Below are 27,369 nucleotides of genomic sequence, written 5' to 3' on the forward strand. Positions count from 1 at the left end.
CTGTGCTCCACAATGGGAGAGGCCACAACAGTGAGAGGCCCGTGTACCGCAAAAAAAAAAACCCAAAAAATCCCAAGTTGCCTTAATGAGAGTTCTTTACATGGTCTCTATACTGGTCCTTTATCTCACTTGTCATTTCGTCACAAAAAATTTTTATGTGGAATAATGTTGAATTTGTAAATCTTTCCCTTTATAGCTTTTTAAAATGTCTTAGAGAAATGTTTCCTACCCTATGATTCCAAACATTCATACGTTTTCATTAATACTTTATGTTTAACACTGGGCCTTAAACTCCAGATGACTTAATTTTAGTGAATGGTATGAAGTATGGGTCTATTATTATTATTTTTAATAAATTTATTTATTTCTATTTATTTATTATTTTTGGCTGTGTTGGGTCTTCGTTGCTGCGCGCGACCTTTCTCTAGTTGTGGTGAGTGGGGGCTACTCTTTGTTGTGGTGCGCAGGCTTCTCATTGCGGTGGCTTCTCTTGTTGTGGAGCACAGGCGCTAGAATGCATGGGCTTCAATAGATGCAGCGTGTGGCTCACGGGCTCTAGAGCACAGGCTCAGTAGTTGTGGCACACGGGCTTAGCTGCTCCGCGGAACGTGGGATCTTCCCGGACCAGGGCTTGGATGCATGTCCCCTGCATTGGCAGGCGGATTCTTAACCACTGCGCCACCAGGGAAGCCCAGGGTCTATTATTTTAATTGCTAAGTAACTGTCCCACTCCTATATGTTGGTTAGTCTACCAGTTTAAAATATCCTCTTTATCACATATATAAGGGTCTGTTTCTGAACGCTAGTTCTGTTGAGTTCATAGTACCACACAGTTTTACTTATCTTCACCAGGTCTTCACAGGGGCTCTAGTCTCATTTAATACACTTGTCATCTACAGCCGTGCAATCTCACCTTTATTTCTAGTACTCTGAAGGGCTGGGCAAGAACCTCTAGCCCTTGAACTCAGGTGTGGGGTGGGGGAATGTCAACGTTGCAGTGATTGAAATAACATGTCCTTACTCTCCTTTGGCCTTTACTCCCAAGAGACATCCAGCTGGACACCAGTAACTGCAGTGCTATTTATTGAAAAGAGCAGAGAAAGTACAGGCCCCCCTAGGGACAGGATGGAACAAAACAAGCAGTGCAAGTATGCCTCCTGCTCAGCATATTCTCTTGTTGCCCCACTGGGCCATCTTGTTGTTGATGGGCATCTTAAGGAAGCGGTCAGACTGCATGTAGGCAGCTATTTTCTCCAAGGCCTGAAGGGAAAGCACACCAAACCTTATAAAGACTCTAGCCCAGCCCAAAGCCCCATTCCAAAACAGCAACACTCACATGCTGCCTGACTCCACCCCCAAGGCCCTCACCCCTGCCATTTCTTGTAGACAGTGCCTTCAAGGTATAGAAGCCAGGGCCTTCCCAAGACTTAAAGGCTTAGAGGTGTCCAACCTTGATCCCTTTAGGCAAAAGCTGGTGTTGGGCAAGAATCTACCACAATGGGGTCCCTTGGGGCCCGGGGAGAGTCTGTTTTTGTAAGAGAAAGGTGCAGGGAGCATCACCTCAAAACGGCGCATGAAAGCCTTCAGATTTGGAAATTCATCCAGGCACGTGGGCTCAAAGATATGGTTCTGATCTAACACATCATAGGTGAGGAAATCCACAAAGGTGAGCTAGAGGAACGATAAGATCATCAGGTCTGGGGAGTTCATTAACACCTGCAGAGATAGAAAGGGATCCCCTCCTTTTCCTTTCTTCCTACCTTTTCCCCTGCAAACCATGAGTATTTCCCCAGGAACAAGGAGAACTGTTTCAGTTGTCCAGGTAGCTGTTCCAAGTACTGAGGCTTCAGTTTTTCCTGGGAGAGAAGTAAAAGGGAAAGTGAGAATAGCTGTCATCATCTGCATGCGAATGGAGCAGAAATAACACTTGGGTTCCTCAATGCTCCTTTTTCTTGATGCCTTCCTGCTGAGGAAACTCACGTGGTCAGCGTTGTAGCAGAGTTGTATCAGTTGCATGCGAAAATCCATTATTTGGTTCTCCATCATGTCCACTCGAATCTTTTCTTCTTCAGTCTCACCACCTGTAGGCCAAACTGTCATTTGGCCTTATCCACCCCCAGGTGAGCAGCCCTCACCTCACCAGCCCTACCCCACTCACACATATTGTGCTTGCGGGCGATATAGCGCAAGATGGCGTTGCTCTGGGTGATCTTGTTCTTACCGTCCATGAGATAGGGCAGCTGGAAGGAAAAGGAAAGGCCAAATGAACAACCCGACTCTCTCTTGCCTACCTGCCTCTCTCTCCTGGGAAAGATAAGACTTGCAGGGAAGTGAACAGTAGAGAGAAGATGCTGTGTCAGGAGAAAGAAGAGAGTAAGTAAAAGTTAGTAACTGAGTCCACACCTGATTCTAGACAGGGGTGCTTAATCTGTGTGTGTGTGTGTGTGTGTGTGTGTATGCGTATGTGCACGCCATGGACGCTATTTTTTTTTTCTTAATTATTTATTTTTGGCTGCATTGGGTCTTCGTTGCTGCACGCAGGCTTTCCTTAGTTGTGTCTAGCGGGGACTACTGTTCGTTGCAGTGTGTGGGCTTCTCATTGTGGTGGCTTCTCTGTTGTGGAGCACAGGCTCTAGGCGTGTGGGCTTCGATAGTTGTGGCACATGGGCTCTAGAGCACAGGTTCAGTAGTTGTGGCCCACGGGCTTAGTTGCTCCGTGGCATGTGGGATCTTCCCAGACCAGGGCTCGAACCCATGTCCCCTGAATTGACAGGCGGATTCTTAACCGCTGCGCCACCTGGGAAGCCCTGGACCCTTTCTTAGAATAAGGTTTTTAAATGCATAAAGCAAATTACATATATTTACACGATTTATATAATATTAAAAGAACAAAATTGTAAGAGTAATATGTGCCTATGAATGCATTAAATAACAAGAGGTAATAACTATCATACTTTCAAAATATGATAAGTGTAAATAATATTTATTTATAATATCTGCAACACATTAATATAATACAAAAATATCCATTTTCTACTAGTGACAAAGTCACAGGCATGGCTAATAATCAAGGTCACTGACTGCCTATACTCACAACAGAAGGAATTGTTAACTTTTAGTTAGTGGAAATGAAAATGTAATTTTTTCTCCATCTAAGTTCAAGGACCCCTGAATTCTACCTATTCTATCCAGGTTAAGAGCCCATATTCTAGATCCCCCTAGAATAGAGAGGAAAGGAGCAAGGATATACTTGAAGACCTTCCCTTCTGTCCCCTATTCTCCTAAAGCCACTTACGTTAGGAAAGTCCAGGTCTAGTTTGAATTTCATATCCAGCCACTGGCTTTTATCATAGTCAGGAGCTGTAAGAGAGAGAATGAAGTGGGATCCAACCTCCTTAATATCCGACCTGAGGAGAGTGGAAAGATCTAAAGACACACCCTAATTCCAATACCTCACATACCTAGACCCCCAAAGCTTAACTATTACTCATAAAGTGTTAAGACAGGGTTGGGCTATGGCAGAGAGAGAATCCCCAGATCACTCCCCACACTGGACACGGCAGAGAGCTCCCAGGTGACTGGGGCAGAAGTCCCACCCGACCTCGTCGTGATGCCACCCTCAGGGCAGAAGAAGACAGGGACATTTGGAGGGCCTGCTCGGCTTAGCGCGGCGTCGCACTGCCACCCAGAGGGGCATTACCTTCCCCGCACGTGTATCTTTTCTCTTCATAGGCTGTCTCCGTGAACTCCAGGAGCATGCGGATGGCATGCGCCAGCTGGGGAGTAAAAAAGCTCCCCGTCAGCATCTGCACAGCTCCCAACGGCACCCCCAATCCACGCCCGCCAATGTCCCGCCCCCTTCCGGCCCACGGTTGCCCAGACGCTGCATCCCGCCGAGCGGGTAGTTAAACGGCTTCTGAGACCTACCACGTTGGGCTTGCTGCCCTCAGCCCCTCTCCCCCAGGCCACCGTGTCCAGAGGCGGGGCAGGGGTCGGCCTCAGCGGCCCGGGAGCTCGGCTGGGGCCGTTAAGCGTCGCGGCGTAGGAAGTTTGGCCCCCGAGTAGAACCCCTTCTCTCGGAGACCACTGACCGTGAGCCCCCGGCCACCTCCGCGTCCGTCTACCAGACCGAGCGGCTTGGCAATTGAGACGGCACTCACCCCGCGAATATCCCAGTAACCCAAAATCATGGTTGACTTCGACGACATTTCGTTATTGCGTGCCTGCCTTCGCGGACTGGGGATAGTTGGCTAACGGGAGGGGCTTTATACCCGACGTAAGTAGGTGGCACCAACGTGCGCGCCTGACTCCGCCCCCATCGTCGTCTTCCCCTCCCCCCCGAGTGTCCGCGTGGCCACGCGCAGGCGCGACTGCTGCAGTCCCTGGGGTTGGGGGCGGACCGTCCCCGGGCTAGGCAGGGGAGGAGAGTGACCCGGACCTGGGTTTGGGTCTCTGCATTCTCCACGCGTGAAGCGGAATTGTGTTTGTTTACTAGTGCCAATTAGGGTGGGAGGAGCCCTAACAGCCTAGGCGGTGAGGGCCCTGGTTACCCCCGGAGAGTGCGATTCATGCCATAAATATTTATCTAGCGGGTGTGGGGGGTTTGGGGGGAGGTGGGCAAGAACCAGGAGGCGACTGAGACTGACCACCAGGGAATCTCTGTCTTTGGCGTGTGCATTGAGGATGGATGGAGAGGAGTTCGGAGCTGCTCGTTAGGTGTCTGGCCTGGCCTCTACAGCACAGCTACTTAGAACACAGAGCCCCTGTGTTCTAAGACCCCCTAGCCGGGGTTTGGGAACTCACATTTCCCCCTTAGTTTGGCTGAAGCAAAGATGAGACTTTTTTTTTTTTTTTTTTTTTTATTTTGCGGTACGCGGGCCCCTCACAATTGTGGTCTCTCCCGTTGAGGAGGGCAGGCTCCCGGATGCGCAGGCTCAGCGGCCATGGCTCACGGGCCCAGCCGCTCTGCGGCATGTGGGATCTTCCCGGACCGGGGCACGAACCCGTGTCCCCTGCATCGGCAGGCGAACTCTCAACCACTGTGCCACCAGGGAAGCCCAGATGAGACTTTTTAAAAGGACAGTTCACTAAAAGAAGAAAGGAAATAAGTACAAACACATTGGGACAGATGCATTTATAATGCCTGATTTCTCCTCCTAAGATAACAGGCCAGTTACAAATTAACTTGGGTATAAGACTAACACTTAAGGAACACCTATGATATGCTAGTCAATAGTCTAGGTATTTCACGTATGTTACTAATTTATTGCAATTTAAGCTTCACAACAACTTTGTGAAGTAGGTTTTATGCCCATTAAGATTATTGAGGCCTGGAGAGGTTGGGTGAGTTGCCTTCCTAGGTTCAAGTTTCCATGGGTGGCCTGGGATTCAAACCTAGGTCTGTCAGCCCAATTTGTGTTAGTTCCTTTGCACTTGGATATCCAGACAGTCTCACCTCATCTCAGTCCTTGCTGGGAAATCTGGGGAGCATACTTTTTTTTATCTGGTTCTGGAGGGTTTCCCTGTTTCTAGGACTCCTTCAGCTCCATGAAGCCCCAGAAGGCAATGTGTCAATATCTCCTCTCCCCGTTCCCCCAAATTAACTTTTCTGGTTAACTTTTGCCCTTGAAAGTCAAACCTTAAGGGTCTCACTTTTGTTCTATTTTGTGAGGGAAGATGTTTGCTTTCTTATTCAGTGTCATCAGCTAAGAGAGATGATTTTCGGAGGCCAGGAACTTGAGGGGATGACATAGGCAGTCGAAAAATACAATATTCTGGCAGTGTTAGGGTCATGGACAAATTCAATTAAGAGAGACTAAGGGAAAATCTTAAGGACCCTTAATCCATAAGTACATCAAGCCTTATCTGTAGACTAAATCAATGAAAGTACAACCGGTTTTGTAGGGAGGGCAGTCTGTGACAGTTCTGAGATTAAAGAAGGCTATGTATACTAAATATCAGAAGCCACAGACAGTACAGGCTCTTCACTTAACGTTTGAGAGAAAAGGAAGCCAGAGAGTGAAATGACTTGCCAGAGTTCACACAGGCAGTCCAGTGTTCCAGTCCAGCGTTCCCTACGCTCTGCCACTAAAGAGACAAGCTGGGGAGGGGGCTCAAATTTAGCTCACCCAACAGGAGGGGACAAAAGTATTAGAAGAGAAAGTTGCCAAGTAGAGCGTGGACCACCTGACACGCTTTTTCAGTGCGTCTCTGGATCATCAGCCAGTATGGCTGATCAAAACCTACCACTGTCAGCCCCGATACTCCTTGCTCCTGTGAAGTGTTGTGTCCTCAGCTGTGCTGGGTGCCTTGGAATATACTGGAAGAAGTGTACACAGAAGGATAAAGATGTCAAGGATAGCCTTATTTTGGAGTTTGTTTATAAAGTAAGGAGAGCTTGGACCATAATTCTCAAATTCTGGCTCAGCTCCAGTGAATTCCCGCTCACATTCAAACAGTCTGGCCCAGTGATGGATGTAGGGCTGCTGCTGTTTCATGCCCAGTGTCCCAGCTCTTCCTGACTCTCTGCCTTTGGCCCCCATCAGGGCCAGAGGAAGCTGCAAGAGAGGCGCATGACAAGCTTGAAGATACTTTTATTGGGGAGGAGGGGGGCTAAACAGAGTCCTGACAAACCTAGGCTTAAGTGCTCCAGGCTCAGGAAAGAGATGCAATAAATAGGTGGCAACTGGGGAGAGCTCTCAACACAGCGAGAAGGGGCACCATTCGTCTCAACCTCTGGGCTTGCTCATCTTCTTTGCTGTGTGAGCTGGGGTGTGGGGTTCGCTGCAACCTGGGGGCCTGAAAGAAGAATTCTCGGGGCTCTAAAGAGTTATCATATCCTCCATCTTGCTTGTGAGAAAGTCTTGGTCTTGGAGGTGTTTGAGTTGCTGCCTAAGGGTTCATCTGAGGAAAGAAAAGGTTGAGGTGAGGCTGGTGGCAGGTGAGGGACCCCAGAGCTGATGCCAACAATCAGCTAGGAGCTTCAAGGCATGCCTGAGCACATGAAATCAAGCCCCTGGGGGACTGTCCTGTGGCCAGACCTGACACATTGAGTGCCACCCCAGGGTTGGGGCTGCTGGCTTGTCCACCTGACACTCTCACTCAGGGATCATCCCACATTTCCAGCGGTGGTCAGGATCCCAGGGTGGCCTCACCCCCAGCATCCTTCTGACAGCCTCCAGCCGTGCCAGGACCTTTGGGGCCTCCTGGGGACACAGCATCTGTAGCTCCCCAGGTCTCATGTGAAGCAGCTGGCGCCCCGTCATGGACCCGAGAGTCTTCACTGTGCTGGGAACAGAAACAGCAGAAACTGTTAGTGGTGGGGAGGAAGGACTGGGCCTGGGTGTCTGTGTGGAGAAGGGGCTGTTTGGGCTTGGAGACTGGGGTGACAGAAGAATTCACAGAAAGGGTATCTGGAGGCCAGGGAGTAAGATAAACATATTGGCTGAAACTAATTTCATAGCTCCTGAGGTTGAAGGGAGAAGCGCCCTGGAAGAGACTCTTGTGATGGGGAGGGGTGCCTGATTATTATCTGAGCCCTTTACAGAGGTAAAGCCGTGGGACTTGGCACTCACACAGTGGAGAAGTTCTCTGCCTGCAACCAGGCTGTGACCTCCTCAGGCCTTGAGCTAAGTCGAAGCCCTGGAGCCTAGAATCAGGGGAAGTGGGGGTCAGAGGCCATCTCATCTCAGAGCCACCTACAGCCACCATCATCTGGGTCCCTTCTCTGGGCTTCCGTCAGATCACTTGTCTCACTCCATGGTTCGCTTGTCTGATAGGCACAAGGCTTGTTCTCTGCTCTGGTCCCACGAATAAACTCAGGATACAGTAAGCGTGTGATAATACTGATTAAGTTGAACCGGGACCATCTCCTCCACTTGTCACTGGATCCTCCCTGCCCCCACCTTTGACTCAGGCTTTATAGCTTCTGAATAGTCTAGGCTGGGTAGTACCGGAGGGAACGACTTGCTCTGGCTTCCAGGGAACCCCGACTGTAGGGGCTCCAGGATGTTGCTGGGGATGTAGCCACTCCGTCCCATTTCATTCTTCACCAGCCACCACCGTTTACTCTGGTCCAGAACCTGCCAAGAGTCACTCCAGCGGTGACCCAAGCCTCTGTCCGACCAGCCTTGGCCCTCCCCCACCAGGCTTTCTCCCTTCTGGCCCTTCCCCACCTTCCCTCTCCCTCTCTAGGCCACCCACGCCATGCTCCCAGTAGCTCCCACCAACCACCACCTCCTTTTATCAGCTCAAGCCCATGCCTCACCTCCAGTACCTCTCCCTGGACCACAGTCAGTTCCCGTGGGTTCCTAGCTTCAAACTCATATAGGACTTGCATTTTCACGGCTGGCTTGACAGGTCCGGGTCTGGAGGGCCCAGGGTGGCGTCCGTGGTTGTGTGTCTCCTCTTGAGCAAAGTGCGAGTTGCTCCCTAACCTAGGGCTTCCCCCGCTACCCCCGGAGACAGTCAGGATGGCCGGAGAGTGGGGCCTCAGAGACTGGGCCCCTGTCTCAGCCCCAGATACCTCCCCGTTGGAGTCTAACGGTGACCTTTGGGCTTCCACAGATTTTGAGGGCAGGTCCTTCTTAGGTGGGCTTGGGGTGTGGGCTTCTATAAGCAGAAGGGGTCTGAAATGTTGATTTCTCAGGACTCTTCCAGCAGTGGAATTTTCTGCATCTCCTTTGAGCACTTAATACTCAAGCTCTGGGAAATCAGAGGTACGTGTGGAGAGTATTGAAAGAAGAAGGGATCGGAGCCTAGGAAGGTGAAAAACTGCCTCTTCACGCAAGGTAGGGGAGAGATGTGCCTGTACATGTATGTGCCTGGCTAAAAGAGAGCCCGGACGTCAGTGACATGTAGAATCCACAGATCCACAGATCAGCCCTGTCCCTCCCTCCCTGGAACCCTACGGTCCTGACTAAACCCAGGGCATACCGGGGGGAAGTAGAGTCTTGGTATCTTGAAGGCTCCTGTAGGGGTAGAACAGAGTACGAGCAGGATGTCAGCCAGCGTGGTGGTAGGGAGGTGGGGTGTGAGACCACAGACCCTCTTGCACACAGCTGCCTCATATCCCCTCACCTGTCTGCCCACCACACAGAACCCACCTACCACTTAGGTGTCACGTGACCATGGTTTGGACTGAGATAGTGGACTGAGAAAGCCCAGCCAGAGACTAGGGCTTTGAATAGGACTCTGTGCTAAGCTCCCCTTACCTCGTAGGAAGGTTCTGGAAGCTGCCAACCGTCATAGAATGTGGGTTGGTAGGGCAGGGGCTCACTGCCTGTCCATTTGGACCTGGGGAAAGAACAAGGCTGAGTCCACTCTGTGCCAGGCTGTGGGATGTGTAGAGGGCGGAGATGACAGGGCCTAGCCTGGGGAATCTTCTAGGTAGTGGAGGACATGGCCCACGTGCACTGATCAAAGGCCCCGGGACACCCACATAGGAGTGAACAGCTAAGCATGTGCAAATTCCACAGTGCAGGTATCCATGGGCCAGCCTCACCTCTGCCCGTGAAAGTGCAGACATATCAACACCAGAAGAGATGAGTACTTTATCTCACTGATGGGGGGTTTGACTGAGAGTGGTAGAACCGCAGAGCGTTAGGGCTGGAAGACCCCCGCGGGGTCTAACTGGTTAGAGTTCCCAGCAGCAGATCCCTTTCTAGCGGGTTAGTACGTGGAACTCCGCCTTGTGATCCCAGCACAGCACTCTGGCCGGCTCTAGGGTGGGAGCTGGTACTTGCCACTCAGCCTCCCCCTCACCCATTGCCTAGCACGCAGGAGGAGCAGCACACTGTTGGTGGTCTCCAGTCATGCTCTGCTTGCCGGCCTGGGGAATGCCAAGTCCCCTCTTCGAGGAAGTCCCCTCCCTACCTCTCGGAGGCAGAGGTGAATGCTTCCTCTTTGCACTGCTGCTGAACTCCAGACACCCTGGATTATTGCTCCTCTCACGCTGAATGGCACATGATTCTCACATGTCTGTGTTTCTTACTTACGTTGAACTCCTTGAGAGCTGTATCCATAGTACAGTGCATGGGACACAGGAGGCAGCTAATTTATTCAACGGGGACAAGTCAATGATTCCCCCTTCTGAATTGTTTTTATCGGCTCCTTTTCTTTGCCCTAAAAACATGCTCAGGTCTTCCCTTGACTCTGTTACTGTGCCCTTTAAGCTGTCATTCTATTCCCTTATCTTTGTCCAGTTTTTTGAGGACGTGTCCATATGCCCTGCCTGCATTTTCTTACCTCTGGTTCTTTCGTTATGCCTTGCAACCTGACTTTTACCTTTGCCATTGCTCTGTTGAAACTAGTTCTTCTAAAGTCCTGATAATCTGACTGCCAGATCCAGTGGCCTTGTATGGTCTATATCCTTCTGGATTACCACAGAATTTAGTGTTATTTATAGTTTTGGGTCAATTTGCCTAAAATAAAATAACCTGAATAAAATTTATCTGAAATTTAACTATTTTGAGAGTTTTTACAACTCTTTAGTTATTCTGTTTTCTGTGTTTCTGTCTTTCGTCTCATTCATTCGTTCATTTTCGGTTACTTTAAGAAATGAGAAAACATCTTAGGCCACATCTGACTTAATTTTATATTTAAAATAATAAACAGAGTCAGAAAATAGAATAGAGGTTACCAGGGGGCTGGGAAAAGAGAGGAGTGGGTACAGAGTTTTGGTTGATTGTGTAACGGGTACAGAGTTTCTGTTTGGGATGCTGAAAAATTTCTGGAAATGGATAGTGGTGATGGCTGTACAACATTGTTAATGTACTTAATGGCATTGAATTATACACTTAAAATAGTTTAACTAACTTTTATCCTATGTATATTCTACCACAATAAAAGAAATTGATTACATTAAGTTATAATTTATGTCTTTAGATGAATTGGACACAAAAATCCTTTAATGGGGCTGAATTGGAAAAAAAAAACCTTGCTCATTAGGCAAAAAGAATCCTAGAACCACTGGTTTTTTTCCCAGTTGATTTCTCTTTCTAAAACCCTCTTCTTGGACTTCCTTGTTGGCACAGTGGTTAAGAATCCACCTGCCAATGCAGGGGACATGGGTTCGATCCCTGGTCCGGAAAGATTCCACATGCCGCGGAGCAACTAAGCCTGTGCGCCACAACTACTGAGCCTGCGCTCTAGAGCCCGCGAGCCACAACTACTGAGCCCGCGTGCCACAACTACTGAAGCCCGCGCGCCTAGAGCCCGTGCTCCGCAACAAGAGAAGCCACCGCAATGAGAAGCCTGTGCACCGCAACGAAGAGTATCCCCTGCTCGCTGCAACTAGAGAAAGCCTGCGTGCAGCAACGAAGACCCAACACAGCCAAAAAGAAATAAATAAATTTATATAAAAAACCCCAACCCTCGTCTCTCTTGGTTTTCATGCTTCTGCTTTTTTGTTTCTCCTTTTAACTCTCTGGAATTTCTCTTTGCCTCCTTAACCATGTTTCCTTTCACCACCTTGAAATTTCCCCAGGCCCTTCTCTCATGGGGAGAGCAGACCATGCTTGTTAAAGTGAGCTCTGAGGCTCCCACCACAGTGCTTACCTCCAGGTGGCCCCAAATATCACTTCTGTACTGACTATTCTCAAACTCTTGTAGCCAGGTCGGACCTCTCCCCCAAAGCCCAGGCCACCCTGTCTCTGCGCAGGTTCCATTGACACCTCAGCTCAGCATATCCAAGCTGGTCTCATCCTCCCCTCCCCACAGCTGTCATCAATTTGGCCTTGCCGCCCAACTGCCCATCTCACGGTTCCACCCGCGTGGAATATCTCTTTCTCTCTTAGCTCCTTGGCTGCTGGGTTGCAACTCTTATTGATATTACATTTGCAGCATCTCTTACATCAGTAATTGTTAAAATCTGGGCAGGAATTGAGACAGAGTTTTCACTTTGTCCTTGACAAAAATGAGAAAAATTTTAGTAGAAGGTTGCCAACTCTCCTTCCTTGGGAAGAATTGTTCTTTTTTCTGAAATAATGCTTTCCTTCAGTGGTGGGTGATGGTAAGTGGTGGTTTTGTTTTGTTTTCATTGTTTGTACTTAGCCTAATTAAAAGTTGGACACTCCAGGTAGAGTCCTTCAATTTGTTTTGAGATATTTCATAGAATAGAGGTTACCAGGGCCTGGGGAGTGGGAAGAATGGGTACAGAGTTTTGTTTAATTGTTTAATGGGTACAGAATTTCTGTTTGTTTTAAGACACAATGTAGAGCCTGCCACCTCCTGCCCTGTGTGTCCTGCCCTATGCCCCCACGTCCCTTGCCTCTGATTCAGTTAGGCTTTGTCGTCACTTACTGGCTGGTGGTCCAGGCTATGCCCAGCCCCTTCCAGAGGTTACTCTCAGGTGGGCTTAGACAGGACTGCAGCAGATCAACGGCCTTGGTGGTGAGGAGGGGTGAGATCACTTGGACTGCTAGGCCAGGCTCAGGGCACTGCTCCAGGATCTGGGGAGGGACAGAAGGTTTCAGGAAGCCTGGGCTCTTGCAGGGCCAGACAGGAGTGGGGAAGGGCCTGGGGTCCCTGGCTTCCCACTTTTGCAATACCGTGTTGCCCCAGGCCTGCTCCTTCCTGCCCCCACTGGTGTCCTTGGGGTTAAGGACAGTGCATAGTGGGGATGGCGTCTTGGGGTCAAGGAGAAGAATGTGCTGAGGTGAGCAAAGGGCAGATCCACAGACTCCCTCTGCCCCCTACCTCCCACCCAGGCCTCTGTCTCATCTTAACTTCAGCATGTCCCTCTGCACCACCCTGTCCTCCCCCGACTCACGGAGTTCAGAGTTTGGAAGAGGAGGTGTACGAACACAGGGGCGCTTGTATCCTGCAGCATCGTGGCCAGGTTTCCCTGAGGATACAGGGCGAAGCCTGTTACCACCCTTCCTCCCACCCTACTTTCACCAGGACCCCAGGGCCCCATTGTTCTGGGCCTTGATGGGGAGTCTGGCATTTCTCCAAAAGTCCCAAGAGTGGGAAGAAGCTGGAGAAGCTTGGGATGTCCATAAGACAAGAGAGGAGGGGACTGCTGAGGTGGGGTGGGGGGAAGGGCTGGGGAACTTGTGGGGAGCCACATACCAGGAGGTTGAAGCTGTACTTGATCTTCTGGAAGCAGTCGATGTAATGTGCCTCTGTTATCCCTGTAGAAAGAAGTGGGAAGGTGGTGGGTCACAGATTATCCCAAGACTCTCCCCCCACTCCTCTCCCCTGGCCCTCAACACTCACCCCCCTGATGCTTTATCTGTTTCTTCCTCTGTCTCTTCTTCTTATGACTGGTGTTTGACTGGTCCTCCTTCAGCTTTTCCATGAATAGCTCGATGTCTCTTAGGACGTGGCTCAGCACCTCCTGGACCCCAAACAACCCATGGTCTGAGTGGGCAGTTAGGCCCACCCTGGAACTCCCAACCCTGACCCCCCGCCCCCTCCTACCACAAGCCTGAGCCTCAGGCCCAGCCCAGGGTCTGACCAAGGCTCCGGGTCCCTCCTCAACCCAGGCCCTGCCTTGGTCATCCTGGCACCTGGCTCCTTGGGGTGATGGAGACGACTGGTGTCCTCTCTTGGGCCAGGACCAAAAATCCTCAAGGAGCCCAAGACAGTCTGCAGTTACCTGATCCTGTCCTGGGTCCCCGGGGGATGGGGACCTCCTCGAAGGAGGCAAAGTGAAGGCACTTGAGTTTTGGATGATGGAGTGGTGTGGCAGGGGCCTTGGGGATCGTGGTGTGTCTGCAATGGAAGGGAACCATGGCCCAGAACTTCTTTGACCTTTGATGGGAATCCTCTCCTCCCACTGGCCCCCACGCCCAAGCTTACTGTGCTCTGGGGTCATCCAGTGGTGCTGCTCTGGAGGGGGTCTGCACTCCAGAGGAGGTACCTGCTCCTTAGGGATCGGCCTTTCCAGAAGAGGCCCCCTGCATCTGTCCTGACCTGGGAGAAGGGCTCCGAATCGGGGCCTGTGAGCACATGGTGGGGACACAGCTTTGACAGGGTTCTTGGGACAGAGTCACTGCCCACCCTTCTGCCCTAGGACCCAAGGGTACCACTCCCTCTCTCCAGGAGCCCGACCAGCCCTGCTCCCTGGTCTCCATCTGAAGCCTTCCCTGACTCTCCCCTGTCTCATCTGCCTGCTCTCTGGGGCCAGTCCCTCCCACGTCAGCCTCTGAGGCCAGCCTCCAGTGTTCACTGGGCCCCGCCCCAGCCCCTTCCCCATGCCCATCTGTGCCCTATTTCAGCCTGGCCCCTCCCCAGGTCTATGCCTATGTTATTGGGCCACAGGCTCCTGGGCTCCCCCAGATGTGGGGCAGACCTGAGCTCTGAGGTCCTGCAGGTGGGCTGGGGCAGAGGCTGCCTACCTTTGCTCTAGCTCCTCCTCCAGAGCCTTCTGCAGGCTGATCTTCAGTTGCTCTGCCTGCAGGAAGCAGCAGTCAGACAGGCTGGGGATGGGGGGTCGGGGAGGAGTGGGGGGGTGATGGCTGTTGGATTCCACACCTACTCACCCCCACTTCCTGGCACTGGAAAAGCAGAGTGCTAGTGGCTGGCAGGCCTGAATCCTGCACAGTGATGGACAGGACAGAGTTGTAGGAGCAGGTGTTGAGTGCCACGTCCATGTCCTTGATGCCGTCCAGGCGGTAAGATTCCAGTTCCTCCTGGGCCAGGCAGAGAGGTCAGCTGTGAGGTCACTGAGAGCCAGGCTGACTCCTGGGAGCTCCTGACCTGGGTTGCTCCACCCTTCTAGTGGTCTGGGATGGGGCGTCGTCTCCCCTGATCCCTGTGTCTCTGTCCCCCGTTTCTTCCTAGTCCTGGGTATGTATTGTGTATGGGGAGGGGTGGTTGCCATGTGGGACATGCATCGATGGTGTTCATGCCTGGTGCTTGCTTTCCCACGGCCTGGGTCAGCTATGATCCCTTGCGGGGAATGGTGGGAGGCTGACCTTTGTCTCGATGTCCAGGAGCTGGAGCCGGCCATCCCTGACCTGCAAGAGCAAGTCCTGGCTCCACACCCGGCCCTGAGCATCCATTTCCTGCAGCTTTTGCAGGGCATCCTTGGGCTCCTGGACTCTCTGCGTCCCCAGCTTACATGTCAGCAGGTGCTGAGGGGAGAGGAGAAGATGCAGGACTGGGAGAAGGTTTGGAGAAGGGGATCACAGGTGGGAATGCGCAGGGCTGGGGGGTGGGGGAAAGGCAGCAGAGGGGGAAGACATGTCCCTGGCCTCCCTGTTGGGGAGTGCCAGGCCATCCCTATAAAGCAAACTTCAGGGGCCTGTGTGCTGGCCAGAGGCAGTCAGGCTAGGATGGGGCTCCCAAGTCAGGGTCTGAGGGGCTGTAGGAGGGGGTTTAGGACTCTGGAGGAAGGACAGTCATGGCCTTTAACAGTCCAGGCCAGCTGAGGGGGCTAGATCGTGGTAGATGTGGGCTTCAGCTACCCAACAAATAAGTCTGAACTCCTCTGGGTGGGATATATATAGGATGCTCAATTTCTGTCCCTGGCTTCCTTTGCCCTCTTTGGAATCACCATCCCAGCCTGGTCCATCTCCTCCCTGGCCTAGCGTTCCTGTCTCCGTGCCTTTTCTCATGCTGTTCCCCCTGCCCAGAAGGCGCGTTCCACTTCTGCTAACCCATCACCTCCCAGTCTCTCAGGAAGAAGTCAAGCCCCCCTTCTCCCTGATTCCTGCCCAGAGAGGTCCATACTGACCTCTCTCTCCACTCAGGCCCTTGCCCCCTGCTAGTCTGATCATTCCAGCAGTGTTTTTATCCTTGAGGAGACCCCTCCCTTCTCCTATCCAAACGTTGCCTTCACCAGTCACAGTCCTGCCCCTCACCCTCCCCTCCAGGCCCTGGTTGGGGGGAGGTTGTCTGCCTCCTGCCCCTTGATCCCACAACGCCGCCCTCTGCATAGCTCCCAGCTCCTCTCCCCGTTCACACGGCTGGCATATTCAGGAGCTCTGACAACATGACCAAGTGCCCTGGCATCCTGGACATGCCTCTTCTTGCTCTTGCCTGCTAAACCTAACCGAAGCCGGTTCCTAACCCCCATCCCTCCATGAAGCCCAGTGCTCCTGGGCCCAGCCCAGATGGCTGGGGGGCCCTGACCTCTGCCGCCCTCTGGAGCCCCCAGACGGTTGCTCCAGCATCCCTCGCTGCTTCTTCTGCTTCTTCTCCGGGAGGGCCCTAGATCTGCTGCTGCCCAGGGGTGGTTTCTACCCCAGACCTTCAACCTGACCTGGTGTCTTCTCTTCTCTGCTACACCTTCCAGTCTGAGCTTTCTCTGTGGTGTCAGCAACTCTCCAGGCAGCTAGATGTGGCAGAGCCAGTGTTGTCTTCCCACGCAGGGCCAGAGCTTCCATTGTAGGCTCTAAGCTGCGCAGGCCTGCCCCGGGGAGCTCAAGCCCAGAAAGCTCCGCTCTCAGACAGTGGTCCTTTCAAGTCCTCAAACAGGGACTGCTAACCTCACACAGTCCTTCCTCCAGCTGGGGCAGGGGGCGGACTGGGGGGCGGGGATGGGGTGGTGGCAGGTGCCTCCTGACCCATCCCTCTGCTGCTTGTTCCTGCCCGGGGATAGGACGTCCACCACCTCAACCTCTAGCCTGGCCTTCCCTGCCCATCCTCCTTCCCCACATTCAGCAGATGCTCAGTTAGGCTTGCTGGACCCAAGCCCACCTGCTCTGACTGGGTCAGGCCATTGGCTTCTGTGGCAGAGACTTATCTCAGATGTCTGTTTTTTTGTCAGGGCGGTGGACACACGGGAAAACTTGTGTTGAATCAGGAAACTGTCTGGGGCCCCCGGGTTACTCACCTCCACCCTGAACTGCAGGTGGGTGGGCTCTGAGGTGAGATTCTGCAAGTACTCCTTCCGGTGCACTGCCGTGGCCCAAGGCAAGGGAGGGGGGCAGAAGAAGGAGGTGAGACATATACAGCAATAAGGGTTGGTCAGCTTGGCAAGGGAGGGAATGGAGGGCAGGGGGTTCAGGGAGCTCAGTGGGAGGGAACGGGAGAGGGCACTGGAGGGACAGCTTACAGTAAATGGCTCTGCTGCTGGGCCGGGACATGTTGACACCGCTGAGATGACTCCCTAGAAGCCGAAATGAATGGAAGAGACAGCAATCAGGGCTGGGGAGAGGGATACTGGGGCAGAGCTGGGCAGGACAGCTGTTGCAGCCCATCCCTGACCCGGGTCTGAGGCTTGGACCACAGGTCTTTCTGGATCCTTCTCCAGACATACCCTCTGCTGAGGAGCCCTCCGTCTTGGCTGGGCCTTGGAGGCCCCCAGGCAGGCTCCCAGCTTCCCATTATTTGGCCAGTAAAGCTCATTCCAATGGGCTCAGGAAAGCTGGGTGGACAGGAACTTGGGACCAGATCCCATCCTGGGCCTGAGTGTAAAATATGCCAGATGGGTGTGCCTAGCTTCTGGAGGGAAGGAATTAGGGTCTGCAGCCTTCCCTGCCAAAGCAAGCCTCTTGTCCAAGCCTGTTTCAATTCCTCAAATTAGGAGGAGGCCAATGTTGGCTCTTATGCTGGGGACCCGCTCAGGAGGGGTGTATGTGTATGTGTATGCACATGCATTTGTATGCACGTTTATGATGGGCTCTGTAGGATGTGTCAGTGATCTGCACTTTCCTGAATGTCTTACTAAATCTTCTGTCTCTTTGCCTTTCCGTTCTCTGAACCCTCTTCTCAGAGTCCCTCCCCACACAACCCTTTAAATTCCAGCTCAAGGGAATAGACATTTTTCCAAAGAAGATATACAGTTGGCCAATAGGCACATGAAAAGATGTTTAACATCACTAATTATTAGAGAAAAGCAAGTCAAAATCACAATGAAGTATCACCTCACTCCTGTCAGAATGGCTATTAACAAAAAGGCAAGAGAGAAAAAAAAGTTGGTAAAGAAGTGAAGAAAAGGGAACCCTTGTGCACTGTTGGTAGGAATGTAAGCTAGTGCAGCCACTGTGTAAAACGATATGGAGACTCCTCAAAAAATGAAGAATAGAACTACCATATGATCCAGCAATCCCACTTCTGGGTATTTATCCAAGGAATATGAAATACACACCCCTGTGTTCATCATGGAACTTATAATAGCCAAGATATGGAAACAACCTGAGTGACCATCAACAGATGCAGGATAAAGGAGATGTTGTATATACAATGGAATTAACCATAAAAAAGATAAAATCTTGCCATTTGCATGGACCTTGAGGGTGTTATGCTAAATGAAATACGACAGAGAGAGAAAGATAAATAACGTATGATTCCACTCTTTTGTGGCATATAAGAAACAAACAAACGAAACAAAATATATAAACAGACCAAACCAAACGAAAGTGTAGATGCAGAGGACACAGTAGTGGTTACCAGAGGAGAAGGGGCAGGAGGGAGGGGGAAATGGGTAAACGGAATCACTGTGTGGTGATGGATAGAAATTAAATTTTTGGTGATGAGCATGCTATAGTGTACACAGAAGTAGAAACATAATGTTGTGCACATGAAACATATAATGTTATAAACCAAGGTTAACTCAATAATTACAAAAATCTAAATAAATAAATAGATTCCAGGTTAAGGATCACCTCCTCTGTGAAGCCCTCCTTGACCACCCCACTCCACCCTTCCCATCATCCTAATGCCACACCAAACCTTGTACGTTCCTCTCTAACAAAAGCAGCCACCCTGGTTAGTGCTGTGAGCCTAATGCTAAGTGCCTTCATATCATTTAATCATATCATATCATTTCATATCATATCATTTACCTTATATCATTTAATTTTCACTACCATCGCTTATACTTCCTTGGCCCTATGTGCTGAGCACTGTTCTACAGATGTTACCCCCATCAACACATTTAATCCTCAGAACAACCTTGCTGGGTGGGTTCTGTTATTATGCCATTTACCAGATGAGGATGCTGAGGTTAAAGAGGGTAACAGGCCTGAAATCTCAAGTAAGTATTTGATAGAGAATGAACCCAGCCGTGTCTGACTGCAAACTCCATGCTTTAACTGTCTATATATGTGCCTCTGTCACTGGGCTGTGACCTCCTGAGGACGGACTTATCTTGCCACTGCTGTCCACACAGTGCCCTCCTGGCATAGAGGGGGTCTAGAATATGTATATGTTGAAACGGAATGGAAGTAAATGAGGTGCGTGTGTACGTGCAGGGTGGGGCGGGAGTTAGCTGAGTGTGTGGGTCAAGGTAATGTGTTATTTAATGATGTAGGTATGCATCACGAATAGGGTGTCAGTTCCGTGGGTGTCCGTGCATCTGCGTGGTGCCTCTGAGTTGTCCAGAAACCTTGGAATATCCTGGGCAAAGTGCCAGAGAGCAGCCCACGCCCCTGTTACTAGGACTGTTATGAAAGTAGCAGAAGATCTGATAAGATGACTCAGTGCTGGGGAAATGGTTGCTAGTAAACAATTAAGGGATTGTGGCTGGGTCTCTGTTTTCCTTGTTTGGGAGGAACCCTTCCCCCACCAAGGGTAAGGGGGTACTAAAAGTCTGCTCTCCCTCTCCCCAGCTGCACCTCTCAGGCTGCAACACTTCCTGCTTCTAGATCCAGAAGACAAAGAAGAGAAAATGAACGGTGTTTCGGTTAGCTCCCCGCCAGCCGCCTCGCACAAGGATGGTCCCTGTGGGTCTCTGTGAGCAGGTTCAGGGAAACATCTGCTGCTCAAGATCCTGATGACACAGGCAGGGGGTGGGGGGATCCTCAAGGTGGGGCGTGGGGATGGGGGAATGGAAGGTGGGGGGTGGAGGAGCGGGGGCCTCCTTGCCCCTGGGAAGGGGGGATCTCTGGCAGCCCAGTTTCCCCATTTATCCCCCAAATTTAGGGACCTGGAGTGGGGAAGGAGTTCGGGTCTGCATCCCGGACCCTGGGAGAAGCAGCCCAGAGATGCGGCTGGAGCCCTGCTTCCTGGCTGGCTAGCCCTTGGCCGAGTCCCAAGCTCTTCTTAGGGCTGCTCGTCCTGGCTACATCTGACATGAGCAGGAGGCCCTGGCCTGGGAAGCCTCACTGAGTTGCATCCGGCATCCCCCGCGGCTTGGGTGGGCCCTGATCTCACCGAGGGCCAGTCCCTTACCTGGGTCCCAGTGAGGCCTGGTGGCTGGTCCCCCCGAAGGCGCAGTTGTTTGAGCTGCTGGTCTGATGCTGGTGGTGGGAAAGGCAGTGGCTTCTCTGCTAGAGGCGCAGCCACGGGCAGAGGCCCTGTGATCAGGTGAGCCCTGACGGCGCAGACAGGTCTTAACGCTGGTGAGGCCATGAGGCAGCCACACCTGTGCTCTTTGGACTCTGATGGGTGGGAAGGTCTCCTAGGCCACCACCTGCCCAGCACCAAAGCCTGGGCCTGTGGCAATGCCTGTGCCGACATGTGTCCCAAGCTTAGCCAGACTCCTGCTTCCCAGCTTCCTCCTCTGCTTGCCTCTGCCATTAGTGTGTGGCCCCCTCTTGCCTCCCGCTTTGGGTACCTCCTCTGAGGCCCCAGGTCAGCAACAGGCACCAGGGTTGGGACCAGAAGGAGAGGGCACCCATGGTTCGGGAGAGTCTGGCTTCTGTGGTCAGGGCACAGGTGGCTGGAGGTGGGCCCCGGCCTTGGGGGCAGCTGTGGGCTGGCACGTGTGCCTGTGTGCGCTGCGCACGTGGGTTCGTGACCGTGTGTGCCCAGGTGGTACCTGCGAGCAGGATGTGGAGTTTGTGAGAGCAGATGAAGGCTGGGGGCCGGGACCACCATGGGCATTAGGTGGAGGGATAAGACTTCTTCCTAGCAGGGCCCACCTCATTCTGCCCTTTCTTCTTTCCCCTCTGACCCAGCAGGGAGCCCTCTCCCTCATCCGCTCTTTCCTGCCCTACCCTACCCCGTGCCCTCAGACCTCTGGTTGAGCCTGGGTGGCTTCAGCAGAGATAGGAAACTGAGTTCTGCCTCTGTGCCTATTCGTGAACTTACCCACTCCTCGTGCTTCATGGTGTTTAAAAGCCTTCCTTGGCACCCAGGCTGCCTGCCCTCTGGGGGCTCACAGTCTAACAAGGGAGGTAGGGTGTAAACAGGGAGCGAGGCAGGAGGGGAGAGGAGGGAGGGAAATGCCCGTGTCCATGTGGTGGTGGGTCTCGTGGGCAGAGACCCGGGACCCGTCGGGTTAGGATCTGTGCTGGAGAGCCCTGTGGTCTGGGGGCAGAGCCAGCACGCCCACCCTTCGCTTCCTTGGGTCCATTCCAGGAGATCTCAGCCTCCTTCCCTGCCCCCGCTCCAGCCAACACCGCCCTGGATGGCCTGGAGTCCAGGAAGGGGGTCCTGGCTGGGGGCCTTCCCCACCTAAGAGAGTCCACGGGGCAGCCAGCTTTAGGGGCCCAGGGATCAGGTGGCTGCTGAGCCAGCCCCCAGCCGTGGCCACACGGGACCAGCTCTCCTGACCTCCCTGGCTGTTCTGTTCCCTGGGTCTCAGCCTCTTGGTCCTTCAGCTTCTTTCCAGATAGGACAGCCTGTCCCTTCGTTGCCTCCCCCAGTGCCGGCCCCAGCCCCAGCCCAGGTGCCCAGCCAAGACTATGTCTCTTATCTTACTCAGCTCAGGCCAGGCCCTGCCCTTCCCACAGGCTTCTCCCCATTTTCGCATTCAGGGGCCAGCACAGCTGGCACTCTCATGGAGGATGGGGGAGGGGGCTGGGGGAGGGGCACAGCCCACTGCAGAAATCCGTGTGAAATCTTCAGGTGGAGAAAACAAGAGCTCCATCTGCATCCTCAGCGTCTTGCATCTGCAGGGGCCTGTAGGAGTGCCCTTGGGAGCAGTGTGGGTATCCTCAGACGGGAGCCCTTTGCAGCTTGGGTGGGGCTGGGCCTGGGGCTTCTTCAGTGCCAGGCACTGTGGAACCACTCCGGTAAAGAGGGGCATTAGGAGAGATGGAGAGGCCAGGCCCCTCATCCCTGGGGACTGGGGGACCAAACTGATGCTTCTGCACAAAGAAAGCTCCAAGTGTCAAAGCAATTCTTTGGCAAAGTAATCCTGGCTGGGGCACCAGGAGCCAGGACGCAGGTGGGAGGGGAAGGGATTAGGGACTCATTTCATTCATTCACTCATTCATTCATTCATTCACTTATACATTCACTCCACAGCTGTATACTGAGGGCTTCCTCTCTGCCAGCCACTGTGCTACATGCTAGGGACACCTTGGAACTCAGCTTGAGTTCGGTGTCTCCCTCCAAACCGTCCAGCCCCTCCTCCCATGTTCCCAGCTCAGCAAAGGCACCAACACCAGCCAAGCATGCAAGCAGGGCACTGGGGCCACCCCAAGTCCTCCCTCAGCCCCTGTACCTGGCCCATCACCCATCCTGTGGGTCCCATCTCCTTAGCAAGTTCGTACAGATCCATCTTCCTCCCACCCCACTGCCGGGGCCTGAGTGTCCCCCACTTGTCAAATTGTCTGCCTGTGACGGTGCTGGAGTCTCCTACCCTCCCAGCCTCCAGTCTTGTTATTAGTTCCCCTCCTCCTTGCAGACAGGGGATCTTCCTTAACTGGAAATCTGATCATTCACTCCTCTGTCTAAAACCCATCACTAACTCCCCTCTCATCTCAGGATAAAATCCAAATGCCTTATCATGGCACTTAAAAAAGATGCACAAATTTATTAAAACTTGAAGACATCTAACAATTTATTGGATAAATTCTTATTAATTGTAGGAAACCTAGAAGGTCCAGGAATTCAATTTCAAAGGATTTAGAAAGAATTCCTTCTAAAAGCTTTCACTATTACATTCTTTGTTAAACTGGGACTTGGATCACTTTGGGCATCATTTCGCCCCTGAACCATTGCCTTGATAAATTAGTCAGCAGCAGCGCATGAAATGGTGGCTAGATGAGAGACTCGTATTCTCTCTTACCCAAATGTAGCAAACAGCGTCATAGGTCCTACTTAATGGAATAGGAACTTCATGAACTTGAGGCTCCTGCCTCTGATTATGGCCTTATCTCCCCCTACTTGTGCCACTTGCACTTTACACTCAGCTTAGAGAATGATTTGTGATTCCTAGACACGTCATGCCTTGGTACCTAGCTACCCGCTGTTCTCTCTGCCCATGGGAAAAGCCCACTATGCTTCGTGTCTACCCGTAAGCTCTGCCTCTTCTGGAAGCCTTCCCACTGCCCAAGACTGGTGGGGACTCTGGCCCTGGCTTCCCAGATGCCTTATACACATGTCCCCCCACTACTGCAGGTGTCACCTTGAGGGGTATGTCCCCATCAGACTGGAATGCCTGAGACCCCAGGGTAGTTTATTACCACAGTCTATAGAGGAGAGGAGGACCTGTGGACAAATACATACACTGTGGCATCCCAGGCACAAAGGACCATACTCTGTTTGGGGGCATCAGAGAAAACTTCCCAGAGAAGGGGATGCTGGGGTCAGTGCTTAAAAATCACGTAGGAGTTTGGCCCAGCAATGAAGTGGGAAGGGAATGCCAGGTGGAAGGAGTAAAAATCCTGTTGGATGGATGGGTGAAATGGAGTATTAGAAACTGGGAATGGCTAGAGTGTGTGTGTGTGTGTGCACGCATGTGTGTTTGAGTATGGCAGGCAGGTGGTGGCAGGTGACAGGGGATAAGTGTGTCTTTATCATCTGGTGGTAAGTGGAGTCACTGAATGCTTTTTTTTAAAAAATTAATTAATTAATTTATTTGGCTGCTTTGGGTCTTCGTTGCTGCGCGCGAGCTTTCTCTAGTTGCGGTGAACGGGGGCTACTCTTCGTTGCGGTCTGCAGGCTTCACATTGCAGTGGCTTCTCTTGTTGCAGAGCACGGCGTCTAAGTGCATGGGCTTCAGTAGTTGTGGCTCGCAGGCTCTAGAGCGCAGGCTTAGTAGTTGTGGCGCAGGGGCTTAGCTGCTCCGCGGCATGTGGGATCTTCCTGGACCAGGGCTGGAACCCGTGTCGCCTGCATTGGCAGGCGGATTCTTAACCACTGCGCCACCAGGGAAGCCCCTCACTGAAAGCTTTTGCACAAAGGTGTGACAAGGATGTCGTTGGTCCCTGCCTCCCGAGAGGGCCCTGCCACTTGCTTGTTCTCAGGGCATAGAGAGAGGCTGCTGAGGAATGGTGGGTAGGGATGGACCCAGGTGCACAGGTTTTAGACTGAAGGGGTCAAGGAGCCCCTCCAGGCTACCCTGGCCTGGCCCGGGAAACAGGCCTGGGCTTCTCGGAAATTCCAGAGCAGACCCTGATCGGTAGTGGGGATCTCTGGAGGGCTCTGGGGAAAGAGAGCTCTGCTTTCCTGAAGAGCAGTGAAGGAGATAGGCCAGGGCTCTGGTTATTTGAGGAGAGAGGCCTATTTGTGGCTGCAAGGCCTCTAGCGGTGGGGTGTCAGCTAGGAGCACCTCAGGCTCGTGGAGCTGAGTGCCAGAGCAGCGTCCAGCCCGAGCTCTGGCTGGCATCCTGCACAGACGAGGCAGGCCTCCACGTCAGATTGGGGGCCTGGGGCCTAAGTCATGGTGGTCACGGCCAGGGGCTGGTGCCTGGCCCCCGGGCTGCTGGGAGTCACAGAAACAGACCCCATCTCTGCTGCCCCCAGTGCTGGCATGCAGGGCAAATTACTTTTATGAGCCAGACAGAGTAAATAAGGGCGATGACATCCCTGCACTTGGAGCTTACATTCCAGGGGTAGAAGAAGCAGACAGATATAGAGTGGGGTCCAGGGAGTAGCTGGACGGGCCGGCCTCGCTGGGAGAGAAGGGGCCTGAGCCAGCGGGAGCTCCCGCGCACACGGCCTCTGCCCTGGTTCTCTGGAGCCTCCACCTCCCTCCCGGCAGAGGCCGAGGAAGGAAAGGGGTCTGGCAGCAGGAGGAGGCTGGGAGGGGGTGATCTGAGGGCAAATGGTCAACTCTGTGGGGCCTGTGTGGTGTCGGAGGATTAAGTTTTCAGGAAGGAAGGCTGGGCCTTAGGCGTTCCTAGAAACAGCCCCATCCAGGGACTGGGAGACTGGGCTTAGAATCTCAGGCCTGCCCCCATTTGCCTAGCTCACCCTGAGTTCCTCAGTCTCCTAACCCCCCAAGCCCAAAGCCAGTTCTCAGGCCTTGTTTCTCCTTCCTTCTCCTAACTGTCCGTGGCAGCAGGATGTTTTTCTAGATGACAATCTAGATGACATTCTCAGTATCCCTCACCCCACTTCTGGGCAATTGGTTCCGCCTCCATATCCAGCCTTGGATCTGTTGGGTGACACTCCAACACATGCCTCCTCTTCCCTCCCCTCCATCTTGCATCCTACCCCTCATCCAGGGAGGTAGGTGGTCCCAGGGGCCCAGATTCATCCAGCCTCCCCTTACCCAGACAGCCCTGGTGGAAAGGCCCTCAGGGACGTCTGGAAAGCTCCTCACCAGAGGCCTGAACCTTGGACTGTGATTCAGAGCAGGCTGCCAGAAAACCTGGCATACAGAGGAACCATGGGTCAGGCCGGGGAGGGCTGCTTAGGAAGGGGCAGTCTCTAAGAAGGGCCTGTCCTTGATGATCTCAAGGGAGGGGACGGACATGGGCCCAGCTCACTGTCCCAAGAGGGACAGCAGCCTGGGTCGCCCTCCCTGGGCCTGGCCTGGCCGCCTGTCATGGGTGTGCAGGGGAGCGGGCTCACCCAACGCCTCTGTCATGCACTTCTGCTCCTGTCTCCATTTCAATCCACTGCCCAAGGTGAGCACGATGCAGCCATTCAAAACCGCGTGTAAAAGTCTACTCAGTGATACGCAGGAAAGTTCACAGTGCGGCATTAGACGGAGACAGCAGGCCACACGATGGTAGATACTGTAAGATCCTAGTTTTGTGAAATAAACAAAGAAGTACATAAATTGAAATCATATAAATAAAAACAGAAAAAATCTAAACAAAACTTTTAATCATGTAAATCGAAACAGAAAACATTGCAATCATAAATCTAAATATAGAAAATGTTCATGATTTTGTATTAGGTGAAAAAAAGCTTGTTACAAAATGGTAATACTCAATTTTGTAAAAAAAAGAATGATAATCACGAAAATCTAAACATAGAAATAAACGTCAGCATGTGAATCTAAACATTTATTCGGCATCCATTCTGTGACAGGCACCTATCTGTTGAATGCTCACAACAACCCTTTGAAGTAGGTTCTGTTATTTTCATCTCCAGGTTAGACAGGAAGAAACTGAGGCACCAGGAGGCGAGAGGTAATTTATCCTGGGTCACAGCCCAGAGATGGCAGGAGTGCCATTGGAACCTACGCAACTTGGCTTGAAGAAAAGGTACTTGAAGAAACAATGTCAGGTATCTTCAGGGCTTTTTTGCAGGGAGGCTTCTTCTTTGTGCTTTTCTGTATTTTCCAACTTTTCCCCAAAGAGCATGTTACTTTTGTAATCATTGTCTCTCCATTCCTTCTCCACCCCATGCAAAATAAATGGGATTTTTTAAAGTAACAAAACAACACAAAATTGTCCAGGAAGGTGCTCCTCCTGCAGCCCTGGGACTCAGTCCTGCCCAGGGGTGTCTGCTGGTGGGTGAGCTCAGTAGCCTGGGGCCCCAGGAGAGCCAGCGGGAGGGCTCAGCCCTCCCCTCTGCGCTGTGTGGTCCCCGAGGGTCCCAAAGGCCTTGGGCTGTGCCCCTGAGGAATCTCAGGTCTCTCCATGGAGGCCACCCAGCACTTGGGCTGGGGCCAGGCCATACCCTGGTTGGCCTTGAGAGGTGCTGGACATGCTGTGCTGTCCCTCCTGAGCCTTGGGCGGGGTGGGGGGGGGAGATGGGTGGGAGCCTAGGGCCAGCTGAGCAGTCTCCGTGGTTTCTTGGCCCTCACACCCGTGCCACATAGTCCCACCCCACATGGCTCCTCCACAAGAAGTAAGGTGCCCTTCTGCAGCATCCAGCTGCTACTGGGACCCTCTTAGCGACCAGGCCCTCACTACCTCTCCAGCAACGCAGGCCGTGTGGAACCCTCCACAGCCCAGAGCAAGGGCCGCAGAGCCAGAAACACTCAATGTGAACCCTAACTCTGGCTCTTAGCTGTGTGGCCTTGGAACCTGAGTTCGCTGAGCTTCGGGTTCATGGTTCATCAAAAGGGCTGATGATGACGGGGAGGATGACGCAAGACAACATAGGTCACATGTCTGGAGCAGGGGAGGGGCTCCGTAAATAGGCTTCCCAGCACTGGCCTCCCCGTAAGTCCTTCTTGCTGCTCCCAGCTCTCCCTGCAGAGCCACACGGAACAGACCTGATACCTCCAAGATGTCTCTTCCCTGGCAGGTCTTCCCCAGCTCCCTTGGCAACACCAGCATAGCACGGTGCCAGGCAGGCTGCCACCTTGGTCTCTGCAGAGCACTGTCTCGAGTACCTGGCTCCGTGGGAATCCCTGGGAAGCCTGGCTGAACATACAGAGTCCTAGACTCCACCCATGCA

At 52.6% G+C, this 27,369-nt stretch overlaps 2 protein-coding genes and 1 long non-coding RNA gene across 6 annotated transcripts; all 3 read right to left on the reverse strand.

Annotated features, from left to right (window-relative positions):
- On the reverse strand, positions 1-27,321 carry LOC137219100 (uncharacterized). Of its 2 annotated transcripts, XR_010940975.1 has the most exons (4): positions 27,185-27,321; positions 25,585-25,761; positions 23,709-23,898; positions 1-422 (listed from the first exon to the last, which is right to left on the reverse strand). It is a non-coding gene; the product is annotated as an uncharacterized lncRNA (long non-coding RNA). The 2 variants fall into 2 exon arrangements; XR_010940974.1 differs by lacking the exon at positions 1-422 and having other exon boundaries at positions 23,571-23,898.
- Positions 1,067-4,309, reverse strand: GSTM3 (glutathione S-transferase mu 3). Its single transcript, XM_067727178.1, has 8 exons — positions 4,161-4,309; positions 3,701-3,776; positions 3,296-3,360; positions 2,159-2,240; positions 1,981-2,081; positions 1,761-1,856; positions 1,561-1,671; positions 1,067-1,260 (listed from the first exon to the last, which is right to left on the reverse strand). Exons 1-8 carry the CDS (start codon positions 4,206-4,208, stop codon positions 1,162-1,164), a joined length of 678 nt encoding a protein of 225 aa, XP_067583279.1. The 5' UTR covers positions 4,209-4,309; the 3' UTR covers positions 1,067-1,161.
- EPS8L3 (EPS8 signaling adaptor L3) lies at positions 6,429-17,061 on the reverse strand. Of its 3 annotated transcripts, XM_067727174.1 has the most exons (18): positions 17,006-17,061; positions 16,784-16,848; positions 14,922-15,080; positions 14,487-14,636; positions 14,343-14,398; positions 13,804-13,943; positions 13,601-13,716; positions 13,219-13,339; positions 13,072-13,133; positions 12,770-12,844; positions 12,301-12,449; positions 9,213-9,294; positions 8,935-8,969; positions 8,267-8,450; positions 7,953-8,081; positions 7,575-7,648; positions 7,155-7,287; positions 6,430-6,903 (listed from the first exon to the last, which is right to left on the reverse strand). In XM_067727174.1, the coding sequence occupies exons 1-18, from the start codon at positions 17,034-17,036 to the stop codon at positions 6,892-6,894; spliced, it is 1,773 nt and encodes a 590-aa protein (XP_067583275.1). In that variant the 5' UTR covers positions 17,037-17,061; the 3' UTR covers positions 6,430-6,891. The 3 variants fall into 3 exon arrangements, with proteins under 3 accessions (XP_067583278.1, XP_067583275.1, XP_067583276.1); XM_067727177.1 differs by lacking the exon at positions 12,770-12,844 and having other exon boundaries at positions 6,429-6,903; XM_067727175.1 differs by lacking the exon at positions 7,575-7,648 and having other exon boundaries at positions 6,432-6,903.
- Positions 27,322-27,369: the final 48 nt, after the last annotated feature.

This window comes from Pseudorca crassidens, chromosome 2 (assembly GCF_039906515.1).
Source record: "Pseudorca crassidens isolate mPseCra1 chromosome 2, mPseCra1.hap1, whole genome shotgun sequence".
NCBI lineage: Eukaryota > Metazoa > Chordata > Mammalia > Artiodactyla > Delphinidae > Pseudorca > Pseudorca crassidens.